General features: G+C 30.6%; 1 protein-coding gene across 1 annotated transcript; it reads right to left on the bottom strand.

The window, feature by feature from the left end:
* Window positions 1-3,619: 3,619 nt before the first annotated feature.
* On the bottom strand, window positions 3,620-22,716 carry LOC107444080 (sarcoplasmic calcium-binding protein). The gene is made up of 6 exons (XM_016058488.4): window positions 22,452-22,716; window positions 17,997-18,049; window positions 12,471-12,584; window positions 12,164-12,296; window positions 6,941-7,044; window positions 3,620-4,200 (listed from the first exon to the last, which is right to left on the bottom strand). The coding sequence occupies exons 1-6, from the start codon at window positions 22,504-22,506 to the stop codon at window positions 4,036-4,038; spliced, it is 624 nt and encodes a 207-aa protein (XP_015913974.1). The 5' UTR covers window positions 22,507-22,716; the 3' UTR covers window positions 3,620-4,035.
* Window positions 22,717-25,291: the final 2,575 nt, after the last annotated feature.

A 25,291-nucleotide genomic window follows, 5' to 3' on the forward strand; every position in this document is an offset into this window, starting at 1 on the left:
GAAATAAGCAATCGAATGTTGTTTACAAACTGATTCATCGGCCACCGGAGAACGAACACACTCGCAGACCTTAGAATACCTGTAGGAAAGGATAGAGGACTTTGTTATGGTTTTTGTAAGTTGTTTGTAGATTAATATTCTTCGTTTGGCGGACAATTCCCTCGTTTTAGTGTATCTGCATAGTATCGGTGAAACTTATTTTCGTTTCACTGAGTTGGAAAGCGCTCACTCATAGTGTCAGTTCTTAGATTGTTTGATCTCACTGTGAGTTCTGTAGTTTTTATTTGTCTTCCCTTTCCTTCATCTCCCAATATGGAAGACGGAATAATGAACCGAAGAATTCCTATAGACTCGAACCGGAAAATGAAAATATCGACTGACATGCTAATTAATGACTCCATCACCTAACAACTTGAATTTATCGCGACTGGTGGTTTACGTCGTACTCCTTGATTTTTTTTTCCCAATCTTCTTCCTAAAAAAAGCCGAAACTAATAAAGGAAAAAATCACTGAGGCACTTAGTGGTCCCAATAATATAATTTCATGCTCTTGCACCAGAAATGCAGAACTTGTAATCAAAACTTCTAACTGTGTCACTGCAGTTTAACTTATTAAAATGTTTCCTTTAATGTTTGTCCAAGCCTGATTTATTTCATGGCAATATTATCTCTAAATTCTTAAAATAGGAGTATCACTGGTTATGATGTTAAATGAACTGGTTGTTACTCAATAATATGACAGTATTCGCCATGTCACAAAAAAAGCGTCATCCTCCCTCTATGAATTGTGGAACAACAAATTCAAAGGAAGTTTGACATTGCTGTTCCCTCGTTGAAAATCTCCCAGTGCCTTGTGACTAACCATGCCAGTGTATTAAGTGCTTCAAGTTTAATCATGCTACTGAAAACTGTTCTTCCTTGTATCAAATTTGCTCTTATTCTGTCTCAATATGTGACATAATAACAGTCTTATCTTATATAAACTTCACTGGGAATCATTTGGCTGAGAACAGGACCTGCCTATTATTGAGCCTATAAAGCCCAATTTCTTGAATTTAAATGAGTATCTAAATTTTTCTGAAGCTAGGTGTCTATTTAAGCCTTCAAACTCTACCCAATCTTATGCAATAATCTCAAGTCTCATTATGTGACTCGAGTCGAGGAAATAAGATCGATTATTAAATGTGTAGTATAGGAAGTTGTCATGTATATAATGGAAAGCTTGGGGAGATTTCTATATCATGATCTGTGGCAGAATTATCGACAAGTCTTGGAAACTAAGAAAAACATCACGGAAACTCCAAAGGTATAACTCGTAGCCACCCCCGGGCAAACATCTACATGTTTTTTTTTATTTTTAAAAATGCAAGTTTAAAATTTATTTAGCATCTTGGCAATTGTAGTTGGCAAGACAGATCACGATACAGAAATATCCCTGAAAGCTTAATACTCCAACACCACTTGAAGACTCTTTGTTGGAAAAATTATTCACTATTTATTGACTATCTCTCTGCCCGCCTAGATGGCTTTGCATCAGAATCATCATTTTCACAGAAGAAATTTTGGCCATTTAATGATCCTGACATTCCTTCACAAGCTCCTGAGCCCAATGTACTAAAATATTTCGAATTAAAAAAATAATGTGAAGGGAGTTATTTTCTATAATAACAGATGCTTCAATAATTAATCCATAGGAACTCATTTTATTCATGTTATTTATAACTAAAAAAGTATCCAATAATTTGATTATAAAGTTATGTTAAGTTAATAATATAATATGTTATACATGCTCTAGGGTCTTTCACATTTGAAATTGTGTGGCATAGTTTTTTTTTATATTCTTCATCATTCCATTTTTAAAATTATTTTCATAGCAAGTTTAACTGTATCCAATCTGTCTCTTTTGGGTTTAAATTATTTTAATGAATAATTTTTTCTTTTATTTCCATTGATTTTGAATCTATTCACACGAAAAAATATTTGTTGTTGTGTGAATGAAACTTTTTGAAAAGTTAGTTAATTTTATTTGTATAGGCACTTACGTTTAACATAATTATTTTAGGAAAGAAATTCTGAGTTATATACTTGAATTTAAAAAAATATCTTTGCATTAACTTTTTAATGCCAAAACTACTTTGCAGCCAGTTTTAAAACCTAAGATGATTATTAGAATAAAAATGCAATATATGTTTTTTAATTTTTTTTTGGGTCCTTCTAGCTTAGAGACAACCACATTGCAAACTATTATTAGCTCTCTTAAGAAGTAAACAATTAGTTAATTCTCAAAAATGCTGTAAGTAAACAAACATGTCTATTTGTCTACATAGTTTTTTTTTACACTTTTTCAAAAATATAAGACATTTAAGATTTAAATCAGAGTTTACCCGATTTAAATCACAGCCTTTTTAAGGAAATCATTGATTAAATCAAATGATTGTTTTATAAAAAAAAAATCATTGATTTAAGTCAAAAATATTTTTTATTTAAAATTATTTTTTCTTAAGGTTTTGGTTAATAACTATTTATTAGCTGTCTATATAAAATAATTTGCTTTTTAATAAATATATTTCAATGATACCCCAATTTATTTTTGGGTTTGTTTAAAAACAAATACTTTAAAAACTTTTTAAACATGTAGTTTGTGTACGTGAAAAATGAAGAAAGACTTATTCTACCAAGAGTAACTTAAAATAATATTTTTTATATCTAAATTAATATTCATTTGATATCTAACTGACAAATTGGGTTTTAGTCTTTGCAAATTTATGAACGTGTTGAGTCTGAATAGAAACAACTATCATTTTTGCAGTAATTTGTTTGTTATAACTACTTAATTGTTTTAACCATTTTAGTTTAAAATTTTAAGTTCTGAAGTTAAAATATTGTTTTTAAGAAGTATTAAGCATTATCAATATATTTTATTGGAGTTTTGATTGGTTTTTTTTTTTTAAAAAAAAAAAAAATTCTGATTAAGTAAAAAAAATAATCTAAATTTTTGCCGAGCCTGATTTAAATGTAGTATGAGCAGTGTTGACAGTGCTAAATATTTTTTTATCATAGAACTTGTGTTCAGGTCTAATAGAGGAGGAAAAAAAAACTTTGATTCACCTTTTAAATTGAAAGTTTTGTGTCCTGAGGTAATGTATGTGTTCAAAAGACACAAAATATAGCTACATGTCATACTGAGTTTTATAATAATAATCCAAGTTCACAAAACTCTACATTACATGCTATGGTTTATTTTTAACATAATGGAATAGCTTTCAGTGTAAATAAAATGTCAAGTGACATTTTGTGAACACTATCATTTTTGGAACAATGTGTTGTCCATTGTTGGTTATAATATACTAATTACTTTATGCTGCAAAAGTCTTTAAACAAGGTGGTTTTCTTTGAAATAAAAAGACGATGTGCAAATCGCTTCCTGTTGTTCTAGATATATTCATATATTCTTTGACTTTTCGTAATTTAACTGAAATGTCTCTTAACATTGTTTTTCCCAAAATATGGCAAACTATTGTTATTATTCAACACCAGCTTTTTTTTCTCTTCAATTTTTTTTGTTACGTATTTATAATTTGAAGTGGAAATAGATTTATTAACAAATAAAAGTTTCAGATTTTTTCAGTTATCATATTTTATTACTCATATATCAGTTTTGACACATTGTATTACACCCCTGAGTATAAGCATTTTATAAATAATATATAATAGTATTGTAATAATTTTGGTATAAAATTTACATTAATTCGTTTTGATCTATATGAGTTACAGATTCATAAAATAAATATATGATAAACTTATCTATAAGTAAGAAGCTTTTGATAAAATAATGTGCTTGTAAGCAAATTAATGTCTGTAAGTACACATTAGTTAGATCTTTCCAATGTTTTTTTTTTTAACCAAAACACAACAAATAATGAGATAATATAACGCACACCCTTTCTAAAACATGCCAATTCCTGTTACCAAGCGTGAAATATGTGCATTTAAAATATAAAAAGAGCAATTAAATCATAGCATATATATTTGCAATTAACAGAGAGGAGCAGCTCGGCATAAAATTTCATCAGCCATATTTGGATCCAACGGACCGAAAATGTTTCTGCTCGGAGTGTTTGCATCCAAAGAAGTAAAAAATTCTGTCACCAACTCTTTGAATCGTTCTAGAGATATTCCACCTCTTTTGCGATCATCACTCTAAAAGTTCAAAAACAAATTATTGATAACAAAATTAAATTGAATTTCACTGAAGAAGGTTCTTAATGAGTGCCATATTCTTAATGCTTTTGTTACGGAAAATTATGCAAGTTTGCAAGAAAATTATGCAAATTAAAATTATATTGAGAAATATCCTGTATGGGACAATTTAGAGCCACACTTGCCGAAAAATCTGTTCCATAATACGGTGCAAATTTTCTGCTACCTTCATTAAATTAAACCATGCATTCAATTTGAACCCTACTATTGTAATTAAGAAGTACAATTTAATAACTTAATTTAGAAACATATTAAGATTTCACACAGCAAAATTTCTAAAAATTTAAGAGTATGTGTAGAATATATATCTATATATATATTAAAAAAGAAAAAAAGCCAGGATAGACTCTTTGGTTGGGTCTGCGGCGTAATTACCACTACAAATATTAAATACAAATTCACTAGTATATAAGACATGTTAACTTGATTCTATCTTGAGGTACCTTTTGATAGCTGAAGGTTGACATAGTTTATAAATAAATCCCTTCATTGGTGACCTGTGGACGTGATATGAACTTGCTAACATGATGGATGGTCCACAATAAACAGTTGATTTGCTTAATATAAAAAAACTGCTCTAAGAAGAAGAAAAAAAGAAAGAAAAAAAAATCCGGTGAAGTAAATAAAGTCTCCCGGTTATAAGCAATATAGGAAGGGAAAAAAAATGAGCGAAATGCTATAAACAAAATAATGAAGGAAAAATATTAAAAAAAAATAAAAAATTATGAGTGAAATGCTATAAAAAAATGAAGAAAATATAATGAGCAAAATTAACTAAATATATTAACAGCATGAATCAACTAGTGGTAATCGTTTATCGAATTATATCACAGATAAAATTCTGGAAGGGGAGTAATGTGGCGTAACTACCACTATAAATATTAAATACCAATTCACTAGTATATAAGACATGTTAACTTGATTCTATCTTGAGGTAACTTTTGATAGCTGAAGGTTGACATAGTCTATAAATAAATCCCTTCAGGTCAATGATCGAACCCCACCTGCCGAAGATTCCCGTGTGCAAAATGGTGACTGATGCACACTAAATCGGTCGGGAGCACAATGTCCTCCAAGTCCCCATAATAAATCAATACCTCTAGGGGTACTGGATCTTGATTGATTGTGCTCTGGTTTAGGTAAAAATTACAATCTGCGGATGGAATGTATCCTTCCTGTAAAATGGGATGAGACGTTAGTATGTTGTCTCCGGTTTATCTCAGAGATGTTTCTTAGACCATTACCAATTTCTCATTGTGCACCTCTAGTGCGACGTGAGTAAAAAGTACAGTAAAAGGAAAGTTTTCTGTTTCTATTTAAATAAAAAATTACGTTTCTTAGATACATAAAAATTTTAAGTTTTATAATTCCATTAACTAATCAGAGGCATGATTAGATAAATGTATTTAGCACTTTTGGTTTGCCAGTAAAAACAAGCGAATCATTCTCATTAAAATCTCTCGTCCTTAAAAAAGTCATAGCACACTCTGCTATTTTTTTACTCTTACTGCACTAATCTAATTTTAAGAATTTAACCTGTAAAAGTCTGAAAAAAAAATATTTAAAAGTATATTTGACTTGTTTATTTTATTCTGTCTGTAGTTACATTAAATATCTACATTGGTAAGATCTGCTGAATTAGCCTCATTCATCAATGGACGACACGCAAAGCCTGTTTGTTTGTAAGAAATGTTTTGTAAATATTTGCCTTAATTTTTTTGATATTCGAAACCAGGAAAGAGGTTCAATCAGTTCTGTTACCTCTTTGTGCGAGAGAGAAAAGAACCCTTCAAAACTGGTATTAGTTTATATTTGAAATAAAGTTGTGGCAAATATTAATATATATATATATATACACACACACACACACACCAAAGAGCCATTACATTATGACCTACCTGCTAATAACATGTAGGACCACCTTTAGCCTACAAAACTGCTAGCACCCGCCGTGGCATCGATTCCACAAGGTGCTGATAGGTAGTCTTCCCTCACATTGCGAGGGGGTAGCGTGGCAGCACAAATTTGGTTTTCCAAGTTGGACCACAGATGCTTTATTGGATTAAGGTCAGGTGAATTTGGGGGCCAAGACATGACTTGAAAGTCACTGGAATGTTCCTCGACGATTTGACCCTTATGACATGGTGCATTATCCTGTTAGTAAACACCATCCTCCCCCCCCGCAGGAAAAACTGTTGCCATGAATGGGTGAACCTGGTGTGCAACTATGTTCAAGTAGCTTACAGACGTCAGGGATTGTTCTATAAGGATTATGTGCCCCATGAAAACATTGTTCCTGGGCGAGAAACCATGAAAACCAAGGAGAGCCCATTGTTATAGATGGAGGGTGGTCATAATGTAATGGTTCTGCGGTGTATATATATTTAGAATTCTTGAAAAAAATCAGGAATAAAAATATACTCTATTGTGTATAGCTGTTAACATAGTGTTGGTGTACAATAAAAATTTTATATTTTTGGAAGAGGAATAGGTTGAAAAAAACCTGTTTCTATATCTTGTTAATCATTTGGCACTGTTTTTTTTAATATTTTAAAAACAATATGATAATTAAATAAAAATAATTTATTTAATTATCATAATTTGAATAAAAATAATTTATTTAATTATCATAGTTTAAATAAAAATAATTTATTAATAACTTTTTCTTAAAAGTACTTACACTCATCATTGAATCAAAAGCAGTATCAATTTCCTTGAGTTCAGTAACATAGCACCAAATGACAGAACCAAACCGATATTCATCTTTGTCCCACATCATGTCACCTGTGATAAAATACATTTAAATTTAAAAGATAACATAGGGATGGTTTACAGTTTACTCCTTTAAATGACACCTTAAAAAGACACTATTCTGTGGAAGAAACCTTTCATCTGCGTAAGTAATTTAAGGTAATGAAAAAATTAGTTTATGTAGTTTCCAATATTGAAAAATAATTAAATATCAAAATGCAAAAGAAATATGGCTGGATTAATCAGTGGGGAAGTTATCCTTGTACTTTATTTGCATTTTGATATTTTGAAAGTATTTTTTTCAGAATTTGAAACTGCATGGTTCAATTTAAGATAAACTGTATTCACTTTTCTCTAAACGTTAAATTGCCAATGGAGGTGAAACAGAATTTGCCATAAAATGTTTGTCTTGCGGTATAGTGTACTTTTAAGTACCACATTTAGTATAAAAAATTTTGAACATGCCTCTCCATTCTCATTTGCCCTTACTCTGCAATTTGAAATAAAATTAGTCCCGCAGTGGACTGNCATTGTGCAGCTCTAGTGCGACGTAAAGTAACAACAACAACAAATAAAATTAAATTTGCCGTAAACAAAGACTGAAATTTTACGTTGCTAAAAGTTTAAAAAAATAGTATAAAATCAGAAACTAATTATTATTTTTTAATTTTCGGAAAATATTCAAATGCGAGGTTTTTTAAGTAAGCGCGTTTTGTTGTGTACACTAATATGTGACGCGTGCGTCGCAACGACAGATATTTGAAGATCAAGGGAGGGGGAAATGGTCAGTAGCGAGTATTCAACTGAAATCGTAACTATAAAAATATTCACAAATATCGCAAGTATTATTTAAACCCCCTCAAAATTTCATAAGATTAAAAATTTTTGACGTGGAGAAAAAATAAAATTTTAAATCGGCTTGGTCAAGATCCGTTTTTTCATCGAAATAACTCTACAAGCAATCCCGTCGTTATCTTCATTATACTTTTCCTCGCTCTTCTGGTTTTTGAGTTGACAGGAACCATTTTTTTCCCCATTACGGCATATCTTTACTGAGTAATAACTCTCGGAAAGAGCCATATTTCCATGTTATTGATTTGTCGATACTTATGTAATTCTTAAAATGCAACTAAGGGCAATATAATAGTCAGTTTTGTAATAAAGGGACATAAACCGTTTCCCCCCCCTTTTTCTACATTTGTATTTAACAGATTTATTTATGGAGTAGCATTAGGAAAGTAATGCGTATTTCCAAACTGCAAAAAAGGGGAAAAATAATAATAAAAACTTTTAAGTAAGTGTTACTTTTTTTATAAACGTCGTTGACTGGCGAAATTTTGAGTTTACGACTACCAATGTTCAATTTCGTGGCCTTGAAATTTTGAACCCAATCCTGAAGACGGGAACTCCTGGATCAAGTATTGGGAGAATTTTGCCATTGTGGAGGATTATCTGATGGAACTAACCCGCATTTGCGTTGTATGGAAGAAAAACCTCCCGCGGTAAGCCTGATGTCAAAGGAACTCTAACTCCTGATCCGCTACCACTGAGGATATTTTACTTCAGCATTGTAGTCGGTGCAAGTTGGGTGCGGAATTTGTATCAACCAGCCATCGTTGGCATTCGAGCCCGGGCACCTCATTCAGAGGCGAACGCTTCATCTCCTGAGCCTCCAGGACTCAAAATGTCTTGGCGTGCCAGGAGTTGGTCATTTGTTCAGATATCTATCTTAATAAATTATCATGATGGAAAGTCGCAAACAAGATTTTCAAGGAGTTTAGGCTAATATAGGAATTAAAATTGGAATAAAATAAACATTTGTTTAATATTTTAATAGATATTATTTAACAATAAAGTTACAAGAACCAATTTTTTACTCTAAAGTTATCGATAAATCCTAAGCAAAATACTATATACTGTAATATAGCATGTTTTATCATTCAAATTTACAAGTTTTATTTTTTTTTTTTAAAAATAATAGTCTGTAACTGCAAATACACTTTTCTGACTTAAATAATTTTTTCCTGATTTTCAGTTCAGAATATAAAAATGCTTTGAAGTTGTTTTGTTTTCCCAATTTATCATTTTTTTTTAATAAATTGTATGTTATTAACGAATGATTTGAAAATTAAAATTCAATAATTTGTGAACAAAAACTTACAATTAAAAATTCCCGGGTTTATTTCATAAATTATGACTAATTTTATGATAGGGAATGTAAAAATGGAATCTATTATAAGCATCTATTGAGAAATATTTAATCATATATCTAAGAATAGTTTTGAGAATTCATTATCAACTGTGTTTGGTTATGAAAATAAGCATGATAGTTTTTTTTTATTGTGAATACAATATGATTTCTTGTATAATACAATTGAAATTTGTTACAATATTTTAGGAGTTCTTTACATAACTATAAGATTAAATTCTACTATACTCCTTTATGTAAAACATTAAAAGAATTTAGAGGTGTTTAAATTTTTTTTAAAAATTCTTTTAATTTATTTTTCTTTTCAATTTTTGCTTTTTTTACTTTCATTTATTTAAAAATGATTTCTTAAATGGGTTGGAAATGAATACTTTTCTTCATACTAGATTGTAATAGTGGATTGCTTATTTTTTTTCCTTCAAATTTCATTTTAGAAAAGAGATTCTTCTACTGCGTTTGGAAGGGAACTTATTTCTTCCTGGGACTGTTTTTTCCATGGTGGCAAATAGTTGTTATCCCCGATATATTATATAAAGCAATTTCGTATATTCGAAAGGTGGGAACAATAATAACTACTAATTTTGCATTCTATAATTATGAACTACTTTTGTAATATATTTTTCTATTTAAATAAATGTAACTTTCTCACTGAACTTGAGGGCGTCAGATTACGGGGAAAACTTTTGGCATTGCATGATTTGGACTGCCTATTTCAAGTGTAAGAAAATAGAATGTTGTAACAAAACACTAGAAAATGCTTACATACTTGAAACATTATTTTAAAGATGGATAAATAAGTTTAAAGTACTTCTTCTTTCGAGGCACTTCAGTTTGTACATGCCAGGGCCGTCCCAAGTAGTCTACCACCAAGTCAAGCCATCTTATTGGTTGTCTTTTTATATTTCTCGTAGGATTAGTAAAAGTAAGCTGTTTTACTGGGTTTGTATTTTCAGATCGGAATAGATGTTCCAGACATTTAGTCTATTGCACTTTATGACTTTAAAAATATTAGGTTGCTTGTACTTTTGGTAAATTTCTGAATTAAACTATATGATCTCCAGCTATTATTCTGATGGACTGCACCAAATATTTTTCTTAAGATTTTTAGTTCAAAGGTTTATTTTCATATAATTTGGTTATTGTCCAGCATTACTGTCCATAAAGTAGAAAAAGTCGATTTAGTGTTTTATAGATGTTAAGTTTTATTTTTAAACTTAAAAATTGAGATTTCAGTTAGATTTTGAAGCCATGATGGAGCATCTACTTGAAAGGACGAGCTTGTTGTTTATCTCGACAGTCAAATCATTGTTAGTAGTAATGATGTTTCCAGAATACCTGAACTGCGAATTTCTTTCAAAGGTCCAACTTTTCACAGTAAATGGCTGTGGATCGTGTATAAATCTCCTCGAATATTGTTTCATTTTTAAGCCTAATTTACCATCCTCAGCTTCTATTAAATTGAATGCCTCTGTGAGAAATTTTCTGGATCTACCAACTGAGGCAATGTCAAGGTTTGTGAAGTCTCTTGCTAGACGGTTCTTTTAGCTGTGACACGCTCTGGCTGCTTTTTCTACAGCCAAGTTGATCAGTAGACACAACAGATCATCAGCCTGTCGCAATCCTCTGTCCGTATAGAAGTTTTCAGAAAAGTCCAAGCTTTACTGCTACTTAAAGGCCGAGAAAGTCTGGTTGGCGGGGACTCACGTTTACGGAAATTCGAATCCAGAAGGCCGATAACTTCCCGTGTAGTAAATGGTTACTGGTGCACGTAAATCTGTCGGGTCACAAAATCATCCATGTTCCCATAACTATTCAATACCTCTGGATGTACTGAAGTGGAAATTGATCGTTCAGGTCAAAATTACGATCTGTGGAAGAATGAATAGATGTATGAATGGGTCCGCCCTATAGACGGGTGTGATGTATGAGTGTGGCAGAAGTCGAATTCTTGGCCATAGATGGCGCCAATGGAAAACAAGAACAATCTCATCCCCTATGCCTTAATGGCAGACGACAACGGCAAGAACCCTTACTTAAATGTATTTTCTGTTAAAGTAGCAGCTCCACTCCGTACGTTACTTTTTTTAGAAATGCATCATAACCCTAAATTGCTTTTTCTAAAACTCTTTCACTCAGTAAAATATAGCTTATTTATTGCTGCCATTTTTTAAGGATATTATAAAATAACCGTCCCATCGAAACTTTATGCACATATTTTATTTTAATCATTTCATGCACACAAATATCGACTCTGACCCTTAGTATGTTGATAACATTTTTAATTTAAATTAAATAGATTATAAATAATTTAACTTGCGGTCTTGAGATAATGTTTTAGAGTACCTTTTCTGTGCACAATAGTATTACTGGATAAATTCGAGTTTAAATGTTATCACTCGTATTTCTATCTATGACATGAAATGCTAACTTACACTTCATTTAAGTTAAAAAATACGTGACCTTCGTTTTTTTTAAAAAAAAAATTCTGCATGTCATTAAATTTCGTGGGCACGTTTGAGATCATTCAGAAGAGGGTGTTTTAGTCTGCGTAAACTATGTTATATTTTTGCTGTTTGAATTAATTTATAATAATTTTAAGATCATAAAAATTGAATGAATGTCAAGTTGAAAAAAAATTAATATTTTCGACATCTTTCTACCTTTAATCAAGGTTCTGAAGCAGCAAAAGCTGCTCGCGACATTTATGCCCTGTATTAAAGAGGGTGCCATAGCTGAAAGAACTGCTCATAATTGATACGCCAAGTTTATAATAAAAATTTTGACCTTGAAGACTGACCTCATTATGACCCTCCAGTTCCAATTGTAAACCAACTTTTGCACAAAAATTTGCTTCAAAAATAAATTAACTGCAGAGAAAAGGGAATCTTCCCACACTTTAAACTTTTAAAAATAGCAGAAACATGAGATGAAATGATAACTTACACTTTTTATCAACCATATGAAAAACTTCGATTGCCAAATTCTGGAGAAAGTCGGGCAATTCTTCGAAATGGCGTGTTCTACTTGTTAAGTCATACAGGAAATTAACCAAATCTTGAAAGTGAACTTTTCCATCCTGGGAAAAAGAGTTAATAAAATAATACGATATTTATAATACGAAGCGTTTGTTTTCAACGCCAATGTTATCTATTTATTAAAGTTTAATAGGAAACATAAAAGGGAAAAAAAATCTAGCTACTTTCAAGTTTCAGAAAGTATTTAATTTGTTGACTATTATATATATAGATACCTTATTTCCTCCTAAATCATTACAAAGGCTCTCCCACATTTGTTTGCTGTGAGTCAAATATTTCCGATGAATATCCTCATTGTATTCACCACTGTTTTGCTGGAATGTTGTTCTCTATAGTTAAGAATAAAATGATAGTAAAATTAACAATATTTTTTTTAATAAATGAGCATAACACAACGCATATATTTTAATGGATATCATAACACAATAAATTGGATAACACAATACAATTTAATAGCTCTTTTATATACAGTAAAACCTATTTAAGTAGACCAAATGTGTACATTTCCTCAATAGTCAATTTAGATAAGTGAAAGTGATCAAGTTATAGGTGGTTGAATCATTATTATTTATCATTTCTTATTACTACCTTATTCTTATATATATCTTGCTATTCATGCTCTTTATATATTTCTTATATGCTACCAACTGAAAAGATGAATGTAATTAAATTTTTTTACACGAATTTAAAATTTTATTTAGTAAATGCCCCATTTAACTTAAGAAATAAGATTCATTACAAAATGTTATGATATTAATTACATTTTATTATACAAATTTAATATATAACTGCTTAATTTAATTTAAAAAAACAAACTAACAAATATGCTTATTTTGCATAGCTGTTGTTTATTATAAACACATATGCAATTTTAACAGTCTAATCATTTCAACATTATGCAATATGTTCTTATTAACTTATTTGTTATAAAAGCTCTCTATAATTTTCCATATAGTTACATCATTACGACTAGCTTACCCCCAAATTCATCTCCCCCGACATCTGGAGTCCCTCAAAAGTTCTGGGAATTGTTGAAGGGGCTGCGGGCCTTCATGGCAAAGAGAGAGGGTGTGTATGGAGAGACTTTACAACTTTGTGCCGTCTTTAAAACTATTTATAAGAATCTTTCTTTTGACAAACTGATTGTTATTTCGGTGAAGATATAAATGCCTTCATGTTTTTCTACGATTCACGAATGGATGTAGATAGGTAAGTCGCAACAACGAGCTGGAAAACATTCCTGAGGATGGCCCGAAAATATTCCATCACAATTTTAATCCTCTGCAGAGGAAATGGCACCCCCTCTTTGGTAGCCCAACGACTTGCGCGAAATCGAGCACTTAACGGTAGAACAGTTTGACGAGGACCGATACCGCGCACCAACGGTCCCTACACTGGCTGATCAAAGTAGTCAGTGATGCTTGACTTCAGTTGTTCTACTGGGAACCGTGTCTTTAGGATCAGCCCACTGCTGTCTCACGAACGGATGAATTAACAGTTATAGTGAGAAACTTTTAATCAGGAACTTATAATAAATAATTGGATTATATAAGAGTGATGTAAATAAGTTTTGCAATTAACACGCCTATCTTGACAGTAACGCTCCTACATCGATGGATGGTCTACATTGAACAGTTGACTTGCTTCTTGTGACTACGACATTGTCCTCCTTGCGCGGTTGCTACTCAACCACGATCACGCACAACGTCNTCAGCACTCAAAAAGTACGGCGATCTTAATACAGCTCTCCCGGCTTCTCACAAAACAGCAATGAATCACTTAGTGGTATCCATTCATCGAATTCTATCACAGATATAATTCTGGTGGGGGGAGAACTGTAGTGTATCTACCACTACAAAACTCCAATTCACAAGTATATAAAACATGTTAACTTGTTTCTAAGGTGGGGTACCTCTTCATAGATGAAGGTTAACATTGTCGATATCTACTCTCCCCGCACAAATGGTCATCACGAATTTATTTAGATTCATCAATTTATTTCATTAAAAAAAAACTTGTGAAAGAAGTTTTGAAAACGGAAATTAATTCCATGTCCTTTTCCTAACACGCATTTTGAGCTGTGTCCATTTTCGCAAACACGCTTTTCAAACTGCGTCCATTTTCGCAAACACGCCGTTCGAACTGTTTCCATTTTCGTAAAAACGCATTTTGAGTAGTGTCCAGATTAAAAAACTCGCTGACGATATGATTAGGTCAAATTGACAGATTTCACTGGGATGAAAAATAGCACCAAAAATATCTGAAAAAGTTCAATCATTTTTCAATCTGACCCTGCTTCCCACGTGCTATCACAAACCCCCTCCCTTATTTTTGCTTTAAATTTAACTTCTATTGTAGTAATCTAATTTTAAGATTAAATTCAAAAAGGTGTAATTCTGTGTGAAGCAAAATTTACGTTTCAAATCCTTTTATAAAACTTTGGTAGCCCAACTCTTCGACCAAACTCAAAACTCTTCGAAGACATTTTTTTTCCAAATTTTTCTTTCCCCGAATTCAACTCTTATTTCAAATAAATTTTCTTTTTTATAAATTTTTTTATTTGCATTTTAAAAAAATTTTGAAAATTAGATTTTTATTGTCCTGCGTAAACATTGCTGTTACTCATCTCTTGTGAGCAAAAATAAGAAAATTACAAAAACTCCGCCCCGCTAGGTAATTATGTAATATATGAACGACCACCAAGTGCTGCACATTTCATTTATTTTATTTTTTCTCTAGGACAACCAATCCATATTGAATTCGCGGCTCTATCAATATTCAACTTCGTATTCTGGCATTTTTGAACTTAACACGGATGACAAGGCAACTCTTGGAGCAAGCATTGAGACAAACTCGCCTTCGTGAATGACATATTAATATATTTAAACTGCCTTTGCGTCACATGGAAAGGAAACCATGAAAACCTCCCATTATTAACCCTATTGCTAGGGGACTTTACGCCATGATTCGTGTATCAATAGGGATATTTTTCGTTGGCACTGTGGTCGGTGCATGCTGGATCATTATGCGAATCAACCAGTTATTGTTGGGATTTGAAATAATAAGGAATAAGCATCATAAGGATCCAAATATAAATAGTTATATTATTAATATATTTTGTTAAACTGAAAACCAGCTTATCTTTAAAATGAATCTTAATAATGAAACATTTGTGCTACCAAAAGGTGAAAGAAAAAAAAAAGAACAGCCTTTTTAACCGCATCCTTTACCAATATTTTCGACGAAAAAAAGGAATGCAAAAAATCAACATATATTTTTAATTCATTAATAAATACAAGGAACTAAAACAAAACATAATACACAAGTTTCAAGTTGAAATTTTAATTTTTTTAAGAGTAAGAAACATTTAATTTACCATCAGTTTACTATCCCAAGTTATCCCGGGCAAATGAAAAAAGTTAAATATTAGTCTTTGTGTGATAGATTTTAAAAGAAGGGAGGGACAACACAAAGTGACACTTTCCAAACGCCAGTAAAGTGACACTCCGTTTTTTTTTCTGTAACTCTTTTTTTTTTTAACTCTTTTTTTTTTTCTATGTCAATTTAGCAACCATCCTATACTATCCACTGTGGGCCAGAAGACCATGATCCTTGGCCAAAAGTCAAAAATTAAATTTTCAACTAAAATATGTGTAGGCAGTTTTAATATAGCCCAAATTAAGTATTCATAATCATTCCAAACATAATAGTTTTCATTTTGGACCGACGAGAGTGCAATGTAATGAGAAATATGTTTAAAAAATTTTTTTAAATGTAACTTTTAAATTTTTATTTCTGAAATAGGAATTTCACCTTACTGTTACATTTTTATCAGAGTAATTAGTCTGAAATTATAGTACAATTTTTCAATTTGTTGGATTAGTTAATACTCTTGACAAACTTATAGTTTATATCGTATCATTTGACATTTTACAATGTTTGAATGACTTTCGAAACTTTGTTCCAAAAAGTCGAGGTAATTGGCTAAACTTTTTTTTGTTGTCTTCTTTGATGTTTCTTCTTTCGAAAAAACCTGCCCCATTTTGCCCGTATTGCAAAGGTGGACTAAATATACCGAAAAACAAAAATTATGTTTTTTTTCTTCATGTTTTCGCGTTATTTTGTAATATTATTTCGGAAATATAATTTGCTTTTCATTTTTAGTATTAAATTACGAAAATTATTATATTTTCATAGCTATATTTAATTATTTAAACGCACTATATTATCATTTTTATTTTTGCTCGCCATATTTCAGACGCCATCTTGTTTTTTTTGGTATTTTTAGTGTATTTCAAAATTTCTGCTATGAATTCAATTTACCTGCACATAAAAACCCCTAAATAAATTCCTCCAAATTTTGAAACAAATTGCATGGAAATATTCATTTTGGCCACGAAACCTTGGATGCTGGCCCACTGCGCAATCGCACAAAACACGTGTGCTGTCCCACAATTCAACAGCAAAACTCCCAAACAAAACTTGGTTAACTTCCCATCACAGAAGATTATTATTTATTTAATATTATTGGCTTCAGGCCGAGTAAAAACGTGATAAAAACAAAACGTATTGACAAATTCTGCTACCCCCCGAGTTTTCTCGTGATAATAAATATTTGCAATTTATGCATACCCGAATTAACTCGGGATAATCAGGGAAGCGCTTAAAAGAACGCTAGGCACGAATGAGTAGGAAAGAGGTAGATAGCAAAATATTTTTGATCATACCTTGTTTTGGATATAAATTTTTTTCATTGTGTTGATGCATATTTTTTAATTGGAAAACTGTACAGATATCTATTTTTTAATAGATTATTTAAAAGTAATATTTTTAATACATAACTTATATACAACAAAAAATCATTTTAGGAAGAAAAAATTTAATTCCTAACAACAAAATACACCTGCAACCGCTTTTATTCGTTTTTGAAAAGGAAACATTATCCCTTTAAAAAGATGCAAATAACTTAAATACTTAATAAATAATTCCTCGACAATTAAATCATTGTAAACATTAGGCATTTAACTTATATTAATCATGTTTTTTTTTAAAAATTTGAAATTGAAAAATTAAAAAAAAATTTAAGAAATACATTACCTTGCTCATAACGAATTTTCTTTGAAATGTTTACTATAAAGCATAGAAATATAACTACATACCTGAAATTCCAGTTAAATAGGATATTGTGTTATCGCGGTGATTACTTTACTCTGTTCTAAACACTTACCATTGAGAACCACTTTATAAAAAATCAATAATTGCTTTCAATGTTTCAACTTAATTTTGAGATAAAAATTATGTAGGGAATTGCAAAACTAAACGTTAAAAATGTATCGCTAAGTACGAACGCATTTGAACTGGTATTACTTAAAATTATCCAAAACTAAGGCGTCAACGGCACCCTCTCTTTCAATCTCAGTTTCTTTCATATCACTTTGATCACGATTTTCATTTATGTCTTGTTTAATGCCTCAATTTTTATTCCTTTAAATATTTTACATTTTGCACGCTAATGTATAACTAATAAAACATTTTTTCAACTTATAATAATTGTAGCGAATTCTCCTTATGACTGTTAAACAAAATTTTGTTATATAAGTTATAACGATCCTATTACATAAAAGTATAAATTTTCTTTAATGTAAGTGTCTTAATAACTTATCGTAAGTGTCTTTATAACTTTATTGACTGTTGAAGAAAAAAAAAATGATTATTCAAAATATATAAAAAAATCTTATTACCAGAGCCATTAATCTATAGTCGTCCCATGAAATGTATCCATTTTTATCAGCATCTGAAACAAAAAATTTATTTAATTTAAGAAACTTACACTTTCATATATTACCAACTCATATGATTAGGGAAAAATATTTTTTTATTTTATTATAAAAACGTTAATTATATGTTTGATAGAAATAAGTAGTAATAAAATGTATTCTTCAGCTAGTCAATATGTAAACACACAACTTATCTTTCAAACTCTATTTATTTATCGCATTAATAAGAAATTATACTGTGCTTGAAACAGATTTTTAACGTTCATCAAGAACATTGTCAAAATCTGACGAATCAATATAGAGAAAGTTGGGATTATAAACATTAAAATCAGTGTGATTGGTGGATTTTTAATTCGTCTTCTTCGTTCATGATCAATCAGGTTTTAATAACGTTTATCTTTTTTCTAGTTTTAAATCTAAGTTTTTTATATATACCACTAACGTTGTATATCCATGCCCTTTGTTTTCTTATAAGGGTGCCATAAATATATACAGGATGTATCAAAATTCGACTGACAAATTCAGAGGGATGATAAAAGGGATTCAGAACGGAAAATAACGGCCCTTGAACACTTATTGAGCCAAGATTTGTGAATTAGCGATCCTTTTATGTCCTCCGTGTTCACCAGATCTCAATCTGCATGACTTTTTCTTCGTAGTTGGCTTTAAACCTGAAACTAAGCGGTTTATTGCAAACGATTTTAAATAATTCGATAACACCTACTCACAACATTGTTCGAATATACCATAATGCAAATTCTTTCTCAACTTGTTAGTTAGTTTTGGTTCTCTCTTTACTTATCGCATTCCCACAATGTCTAACAAAATGTCTGTCTCCCTTATAACATGAAATATTCTATTGAGAAGGGAGTCACCCTCGGTGTCTAGGAGATGACGCCAGAAATCGTTCATGTTTCGGAATCCTCCTTTGATGGCCGCTAATATTGGAATTCTTCTTTTTGAGATGTTGTCTTTAGTTAATGTAATTGAATAAAAGTAATTTTATGCGAACTTCTTGCGATCCACCTAAACGTATGTCACATGCCAATTAGGGACACGCGTGTCATGTGTTCGGTCTGTACGACACCTGAGGGCAAACTGGAGGCTAGCGCGAATTCACTTCGGAAGGCAGCAAAAGTGCTTGCCATCTTCACGCACCCCCAGTAATCGTTTTTACGTCGTTGTAGACTGTGAAATGACGAAAACGGGCACCAATTCTAGCAATTCTTGTCATAATTAATTAAATAAATTTTTAGCAGGGTAGTAAGTTTGCTATTACTTTTGTAGTTGTCTTCCAGCGTGACATCGAAAACTTGCACTGGATCGTAACGTGGTTTGTGACCCCATGTTATGTTTTGCCCCTCCTTAGAAATCTTTTATCTCCCCTATGATTTTGTCTTTCGAATTTTGGAACACTCTGTATTAGCAGCATTAGGGGAGGTTTATATACAGAATATCTCATCTCGTATTAAGCATTAATATTCCTATAATGTACTACATTTTTTTTTAATTATGTCTTTTTACGTAAAAAAAAATCCCAGGTTCAAAGTGAAGGAGTTTTTTTTCTTCTTTTTTTTTTTGTCTGCAAACCAAAATTTTTATTTGTAACTTTGAAAACTGTGATGGAAAGTAAAACATCAGTTCTTTAAAATTGGAATCTAATTTCATATTATTCAAACAATAGTGTTATTATATTTGTCGAATATTTACAGAAATTGCAATGGGAGTATATTTTAAACGTAATCAACCTAATTATATATGTATATAACACTAAGAGGCAAAAAGGAATAAAAGAAAAGCGATAATAACAAAGAAAATTATGAAAAATAATACATTTTATTTGCTGCACAAAAGTTGCAAATACACAGAACCCATAAACAAGGAAAGCAGAACATAAAGAAAAAAAATTTTTTTTAAAGAGACGAAGAAACATTCCTAATATAAAAAATGTTCTTTAAAAATGAAAAAAAAAAATATTTTTTTAAAAAAGCCAGGAAACAAAATAAGGAAATGATGTAATCTCGTCTTCAGCTCACACGATTATATCCCCAAAAAAGAGTGCTTTCTAATACTGTATAAATATAATCCAAGGAGGCAAACAAATCAAATGCGGCTCTGTATTTCAGTAAGAACGCTTCATAAAATGCTTCCCACTATCTTCCATTTTCGTTTTTATTTTCGTATTTTGTAATCTAGAAATTTTTTACATGAATACTTAAAATTATTTAATCATTTTTGCAAGATACCAGTAAGTGAAAAAACATTTGGATTCGCTACTCACTTTATATGTTACAGTTCGTGTTCTTAAAGTTTTATTTTCAATTTTTTGCTGAATATGTTTTATTTTCCATTTTCTGCTTAATGTGTTTTATTTTATTTTCAATTTTTTTGGAATCCTTCACACAATTGTATTGATATATTTTGCTTTGGCTATACCAATACAATATTAGAAAGCACTCTCTTTTGCAGATATAATCGCGTGAGCTGAAAACGGGATCCATATTTTCCTGTCCGGCATTTGAAAAAAAATGTTCAATTTTTTTAAATTTTCAAATATTTTTAAAAAAAAACTTTTTATTTATTAATATTTTGTCTTCTTCCCTTAAAAAAAAAGAGTATTTTCTCCTTGCTTTCTTTGTATTTCTACTTTATTTTTATTTGTATTGATTACTGAAGGCTGTATTATTTAATTCACAATAAATAGTTTGATAAATAGAAGAAAGCATTTTTCTTAACATGCTTTAACCTCTTGCGACTCAAGCTTTAAATTATAACTTAAAATACGTCTTAAAAATATGTAGCTTAGAAGAAAGTTAACTTTTTAGTGCAATATGTTTTAATTATTAAATCATCTTAGTTAATTAACTTTTTTTAATTACTTTTGAATTATTTCATAAAAATGATACATTTTAATTTTTATTGGTCACAAAACAAAACCTACTAGACTAAATAATTAGATTTTATGTAGACTAGAATCATTGCAATTAAAAAGTTCGACAAACTAACCCAATCATAATTTATAATTATTATAATAATTGTAAATGTAATTTGAAAAGACAATCGCTTGTTAAAAGCATACAAAGAAACACATTTAAAATATTATTTTTTGAGTGATATAATTTTAGTTTATTTTATAACCGTCGTTGAAGAACCGACCCAAATTTGAATTTACGGCTACCAATGTTCAACTCCCTAGTCTTATACTTTTGAACCTAATCAAAGACAAGGGAACTCCTGGATCAAGTATCGAGAGAAATTTTTCTTCCTGGAGAACTTTTTGATGAAACTCACTCTCACTTGCGTTACATGGAGAGGAAAACCACGAAAACTCCCATGGTAAGTCTGACAGCAAAGGAACTCTAAACCCATGATTCGTCTACTACTGAGGATATTTTTACATCACTGGAGTTGGTAAAAGCCGGGTGCGGAATTCGTATTGACCAGCCATCGCTGGGATTCGAACCCGGTTCACGCCATTGGGAGGCGAGCACTATATCCCCTGAACTGCCACCGCTCTGTGTGATTTAATTGTACTGAATGTTGTCCAATATACTGGTGTTAAGAGGATGCATATAGGTTATGGTTTATGTAATTAATTGGTTAATATTAATTATCGCAGGTTACTATTAATTATAAACAAGTAAATCAGTTGAAGTGAATTATCTATCATAATTTATTATATTTACCTGTTATTATTAATAATTATCAATGAAGTTTGGTTAATTTAATAATTTATACAAAAATGCCTTGCAATTTTGATTTTTATTAAATACACGAAATTTCTTAATACAAAAAATATGTTAAAGAATATTATAGTTTTGTGTTCATCTAAAAAATATGAATGTTAAATTTTATATTATGTTAAGCTTTGTTAGAATATATTTTACTCAAATAAATGTATTAAAATCAGTCTAAGAGCTGTTTCGAATTTTATACAATTTATTAAATCTGTATTTATGGAACGATATTTAAATTTATAAGCTTTATTTAAATTTATGAATTTATGAACGATATATGAATTTATGAACTTTATTTAAATTTATGAATGATGTATAAATTTATGAAAATTATCATGAATTGGTACAGTGCAAATCTTGATTTGAAATTTATTATTTTGAACTAAAGCATAAGTAAAAATCCGTATTTCATGTATATTCTTAACTCTACTAATTTCGACAACTGCAGATTTATCATCGCATCAAATAAATATATAAATTTTACGTTAAAGTTTCAATTAATTATACCTAATAGATTACACTGACTAACGTCTGTGGAAATAATTAATAATTACCGGAGATTAATGCGTGTAATTTGTCGCATTTACCAAAAAGAGCGAGATTATTGTTTATAATAGCTGTTATTATTAATCATAACCATACTTATTATTTTAATCAAAACATAAAAGAAATCGACACATACCTAGTTTCTCACTGAAGAAAACCACGAGTCTTTTCTTGTAGTCCTCTTTGGTCATTTTTTACTTCTTTTAAAACTATTGGAAAATGGCTAGTTTATTAACTGAAGCAGCTCAGTCATGAGAATCTGTTAAAAGTCAGGTGCTTTTATTGGCAAGTGACTAGCGATTAGCATATTCAACGTCACAAAAGATTCGAATTACTTTCATGTTTAAAAGTCTTTTTTTCTTCTTATCTATATGATATTTCCTTTTTTCTTTACAGGAAGGAAGCTCTACAAAATATAATTCTTCAGAATCTTAAACACATTGAATTCTAACATCTTTTTAAATTTATGGTATAATTAAACAAAGTAGTAATTATATACAAAGCACATATACAAAGCACTTAAAAGTAACTAGAGCTTTTAGGGCAAAAAATTCACTCTTTAATGTGACACTGATTTCAGTGAATGACTTATTGGTTAAGTTTTTTTCTTTATAAAGGCTTTTATTTTTCACTTAAGAGTAAAATCAACTTTCAAAGATTAATATCTTTTTTTTTTACTTTGATAATTTTTTTTATTTCATTCATTTATTACTATTTATTTATTTATAGAAGTAAAATATTAATGGACTTCAGATTATCTTGATAAGGTGAAAAAAATCGTCGCTAGATTTTGCGGTGGTTTTTTAAATTTTCTTTTGTCCGTTTATCTAGAAAAATCAAATACTTTTTGACCAGGTTTCGTCTACGTTATTGAAATAAATAAAAAAAAAATTCAGAATTTCATTCCTAAAAAGAAAAATTTAATATTTTCTTCTTCACCTTTTTATACCTATCATTTTATTACGAAATTTTTTAATTATGTGCAAAAGTTTATCGATTTGTATAAAAAGTTCTTGTGGCTCCTTAAGGTTAAGGGCATAAAGAAATGTACTGACATTAATATTTAAATATTTTGCTGAGAATTTACAGAATCAAGTAGGATACTTTTGAACGAAACATCTGTATACATTTGAACGGTAGCATAATTTACTGTACGAATCCTCAGCATCTTCATAAATCCAAATTTATCTGCAACCTCAACGCTGATTATTATTGTGCAAAATTTAGCTTAAACTTACAGCAAAATTTGCAAAGATAAGGTCCTTAAAAATTAGAGATAAAATTAGCGTTGTTGTTCTGGGGGAGGATTGCTTTAAGGTTAATGAAATAAGGAAATTTACTGATATAAGTATTAAAATATTTAGCTGTAAATTTACAGAATCGGGTTAGATACTTTTTAATGAAAAGTCTGTATACATCTGAACCGGTAGTAGAATTTACGATGCGAATCTTCAGCACTCTCTGCATAAATCCAAATTTATCTGCAACCTCAACGCAGTCAGACATTGATTATTATTGTGCAAAATCTAGCTTAAAGTAACATACTTAAAGCAAAATTTGCAAAGATAAGGTCCTTAAGAATTATAGATAAAATTATTGTTGTTTAAATTTAAGTTGAATTTATACAATGATACTGAAAAACTGGAATAAATCCCTATGCCAGTGTTTCCCAAACTTATGTTTTTTGTGTACCCTTTCTAAATTTTTCGTAACGCTGTGTCCCACTAATAAAAAAATGAATGTATTTTTTACTATAAAAAATTGCACTAAAGTTAAAAATCACACCTGGCTGCTGATACAACTACTAATTATTAACTGTTAACTCTGCGAAAAATAGACAATAGAAAAATACGTAATCGTAAATTTTCAAGGCAAGCTTCCTTTTTAAATAAAATTTTTTGAAATTTTCGTTTGTTGCAGGATATTTCGCATAAGAACACGCAACCCTCGCTAACCTGTTCCCGTACCCCTGGGGTAGGTGTACTACACTGCTCTATGCAGTTATGTCTAATCAAGTTGCAGGAAAAAAAAATCAGTAATTTTTGTTCTCTAAGGTGCTTTTATAAATCCGCTTTTCAATTCTTATTAAAGCAAGTTTAGAAAGGTTTTAAAAAGTAATCTCAGAGATTTTCCGTCATTTGTTTGTTCACTTTTTAGCACAAAAAAAAAGAAAGAAAACTTACATATTAAAAAATCTGCAGATTCCACAGAGTCTAAAATAATCTGTGGCACCCACTGCGTGTTAGAGAGTTTCTGCTACCGGGCATGTAAATGACCCAATGTGCATAAATTTTAACAATTCTGAATTGTTTTGCAATATTTCGTCAATGAGCTGGGATGGCTCAGGGGATAGAGCGTTCGCCTTCCAATGAGATGAACCACGGGCATGACCGGCGATGGCTGGTCGATACGAATTCGGCATCCGGCTTGCTTCGACCACGGTGCTTTCGTGAAATACTCTCAGTGGTACACGAATCATAAGTTTAGAGTCCCCTTGCTGTCAGGCTAACCGTGGGAGGATTTCGAGGTTTTCCTCTCCACGTAACGCAAATGTCGGTTAGTTCCATCAAGAAGTCTGCCGCGAAGGAAATTTCTCCCAATACTTGATCCAGGTATTCCCTTGTCCTTAGGATTGGGCTCAAAGTTACAAGGCTACTGAGTTGAACATTTGTAGTCGTAAATTCAAAAATTGGGTCGACTGTTCAACAACGGTTTTAAAATAAAATATTTCGCCAATGTTTTGTATTTTCACTTGTTAAAATATGTAGAAAAACAGAATGTTATACACAATTATTCATTTTTTTTAATCATTATTAAATAAAATAATTTCAAAACATAAAAAGTTGAGATTTCTAACCGTTATTGCTCCTCTAAAATTGCCAAGGGTGTGATATTTTATTTTTATTTTTTTCGCTATATAGAACTTAAAATAAAAGTACATTATGTAAGTGTTTGTACCACATTTTTATAAAGAAA

Source organism: Parasteatoda tepidariorum, chromosome X2 (genome assembly GCF_043381705.1).
Source record: "Parasteatoda tepidariorum isolate YZ-2023 chromosome X2, CAS_Ptep_4.0, whole genome shotgun sequence".
Taxonomy (NCBI): Eukaryota; Metazoa; Arthropoda; class Arachnida; order Araneae; family Theridiidae; genus Parasteatoda; species Parasteatoda tepidariorum.

Excerpts from the sequence above, each read along its gene's own strand:
- LOC107444080 (XM_016058488.4), bottom strand. The coding sequence starts at position 22,506 with ATGACCAAAGAGGACTACAAGAAAAGACTCGTGGTTTTCTTCAGTGAG. Across the intron at positions 18,050-22,451 it reads TTTCTTCAGTGAGAAACTAG|ATGCTGATAAAAATGGATAC; the intron begins GTATGTGTCGAT and ends TTTTTGTTTCAG. Across the intron at positions 12,297-12,470 it reads ATGATTTAGGAGGAAATAAG|GATGGAAAAGTTCACTTTCA; the intron begins GTATCTATATAT and ends TCTTTTTCCCAG.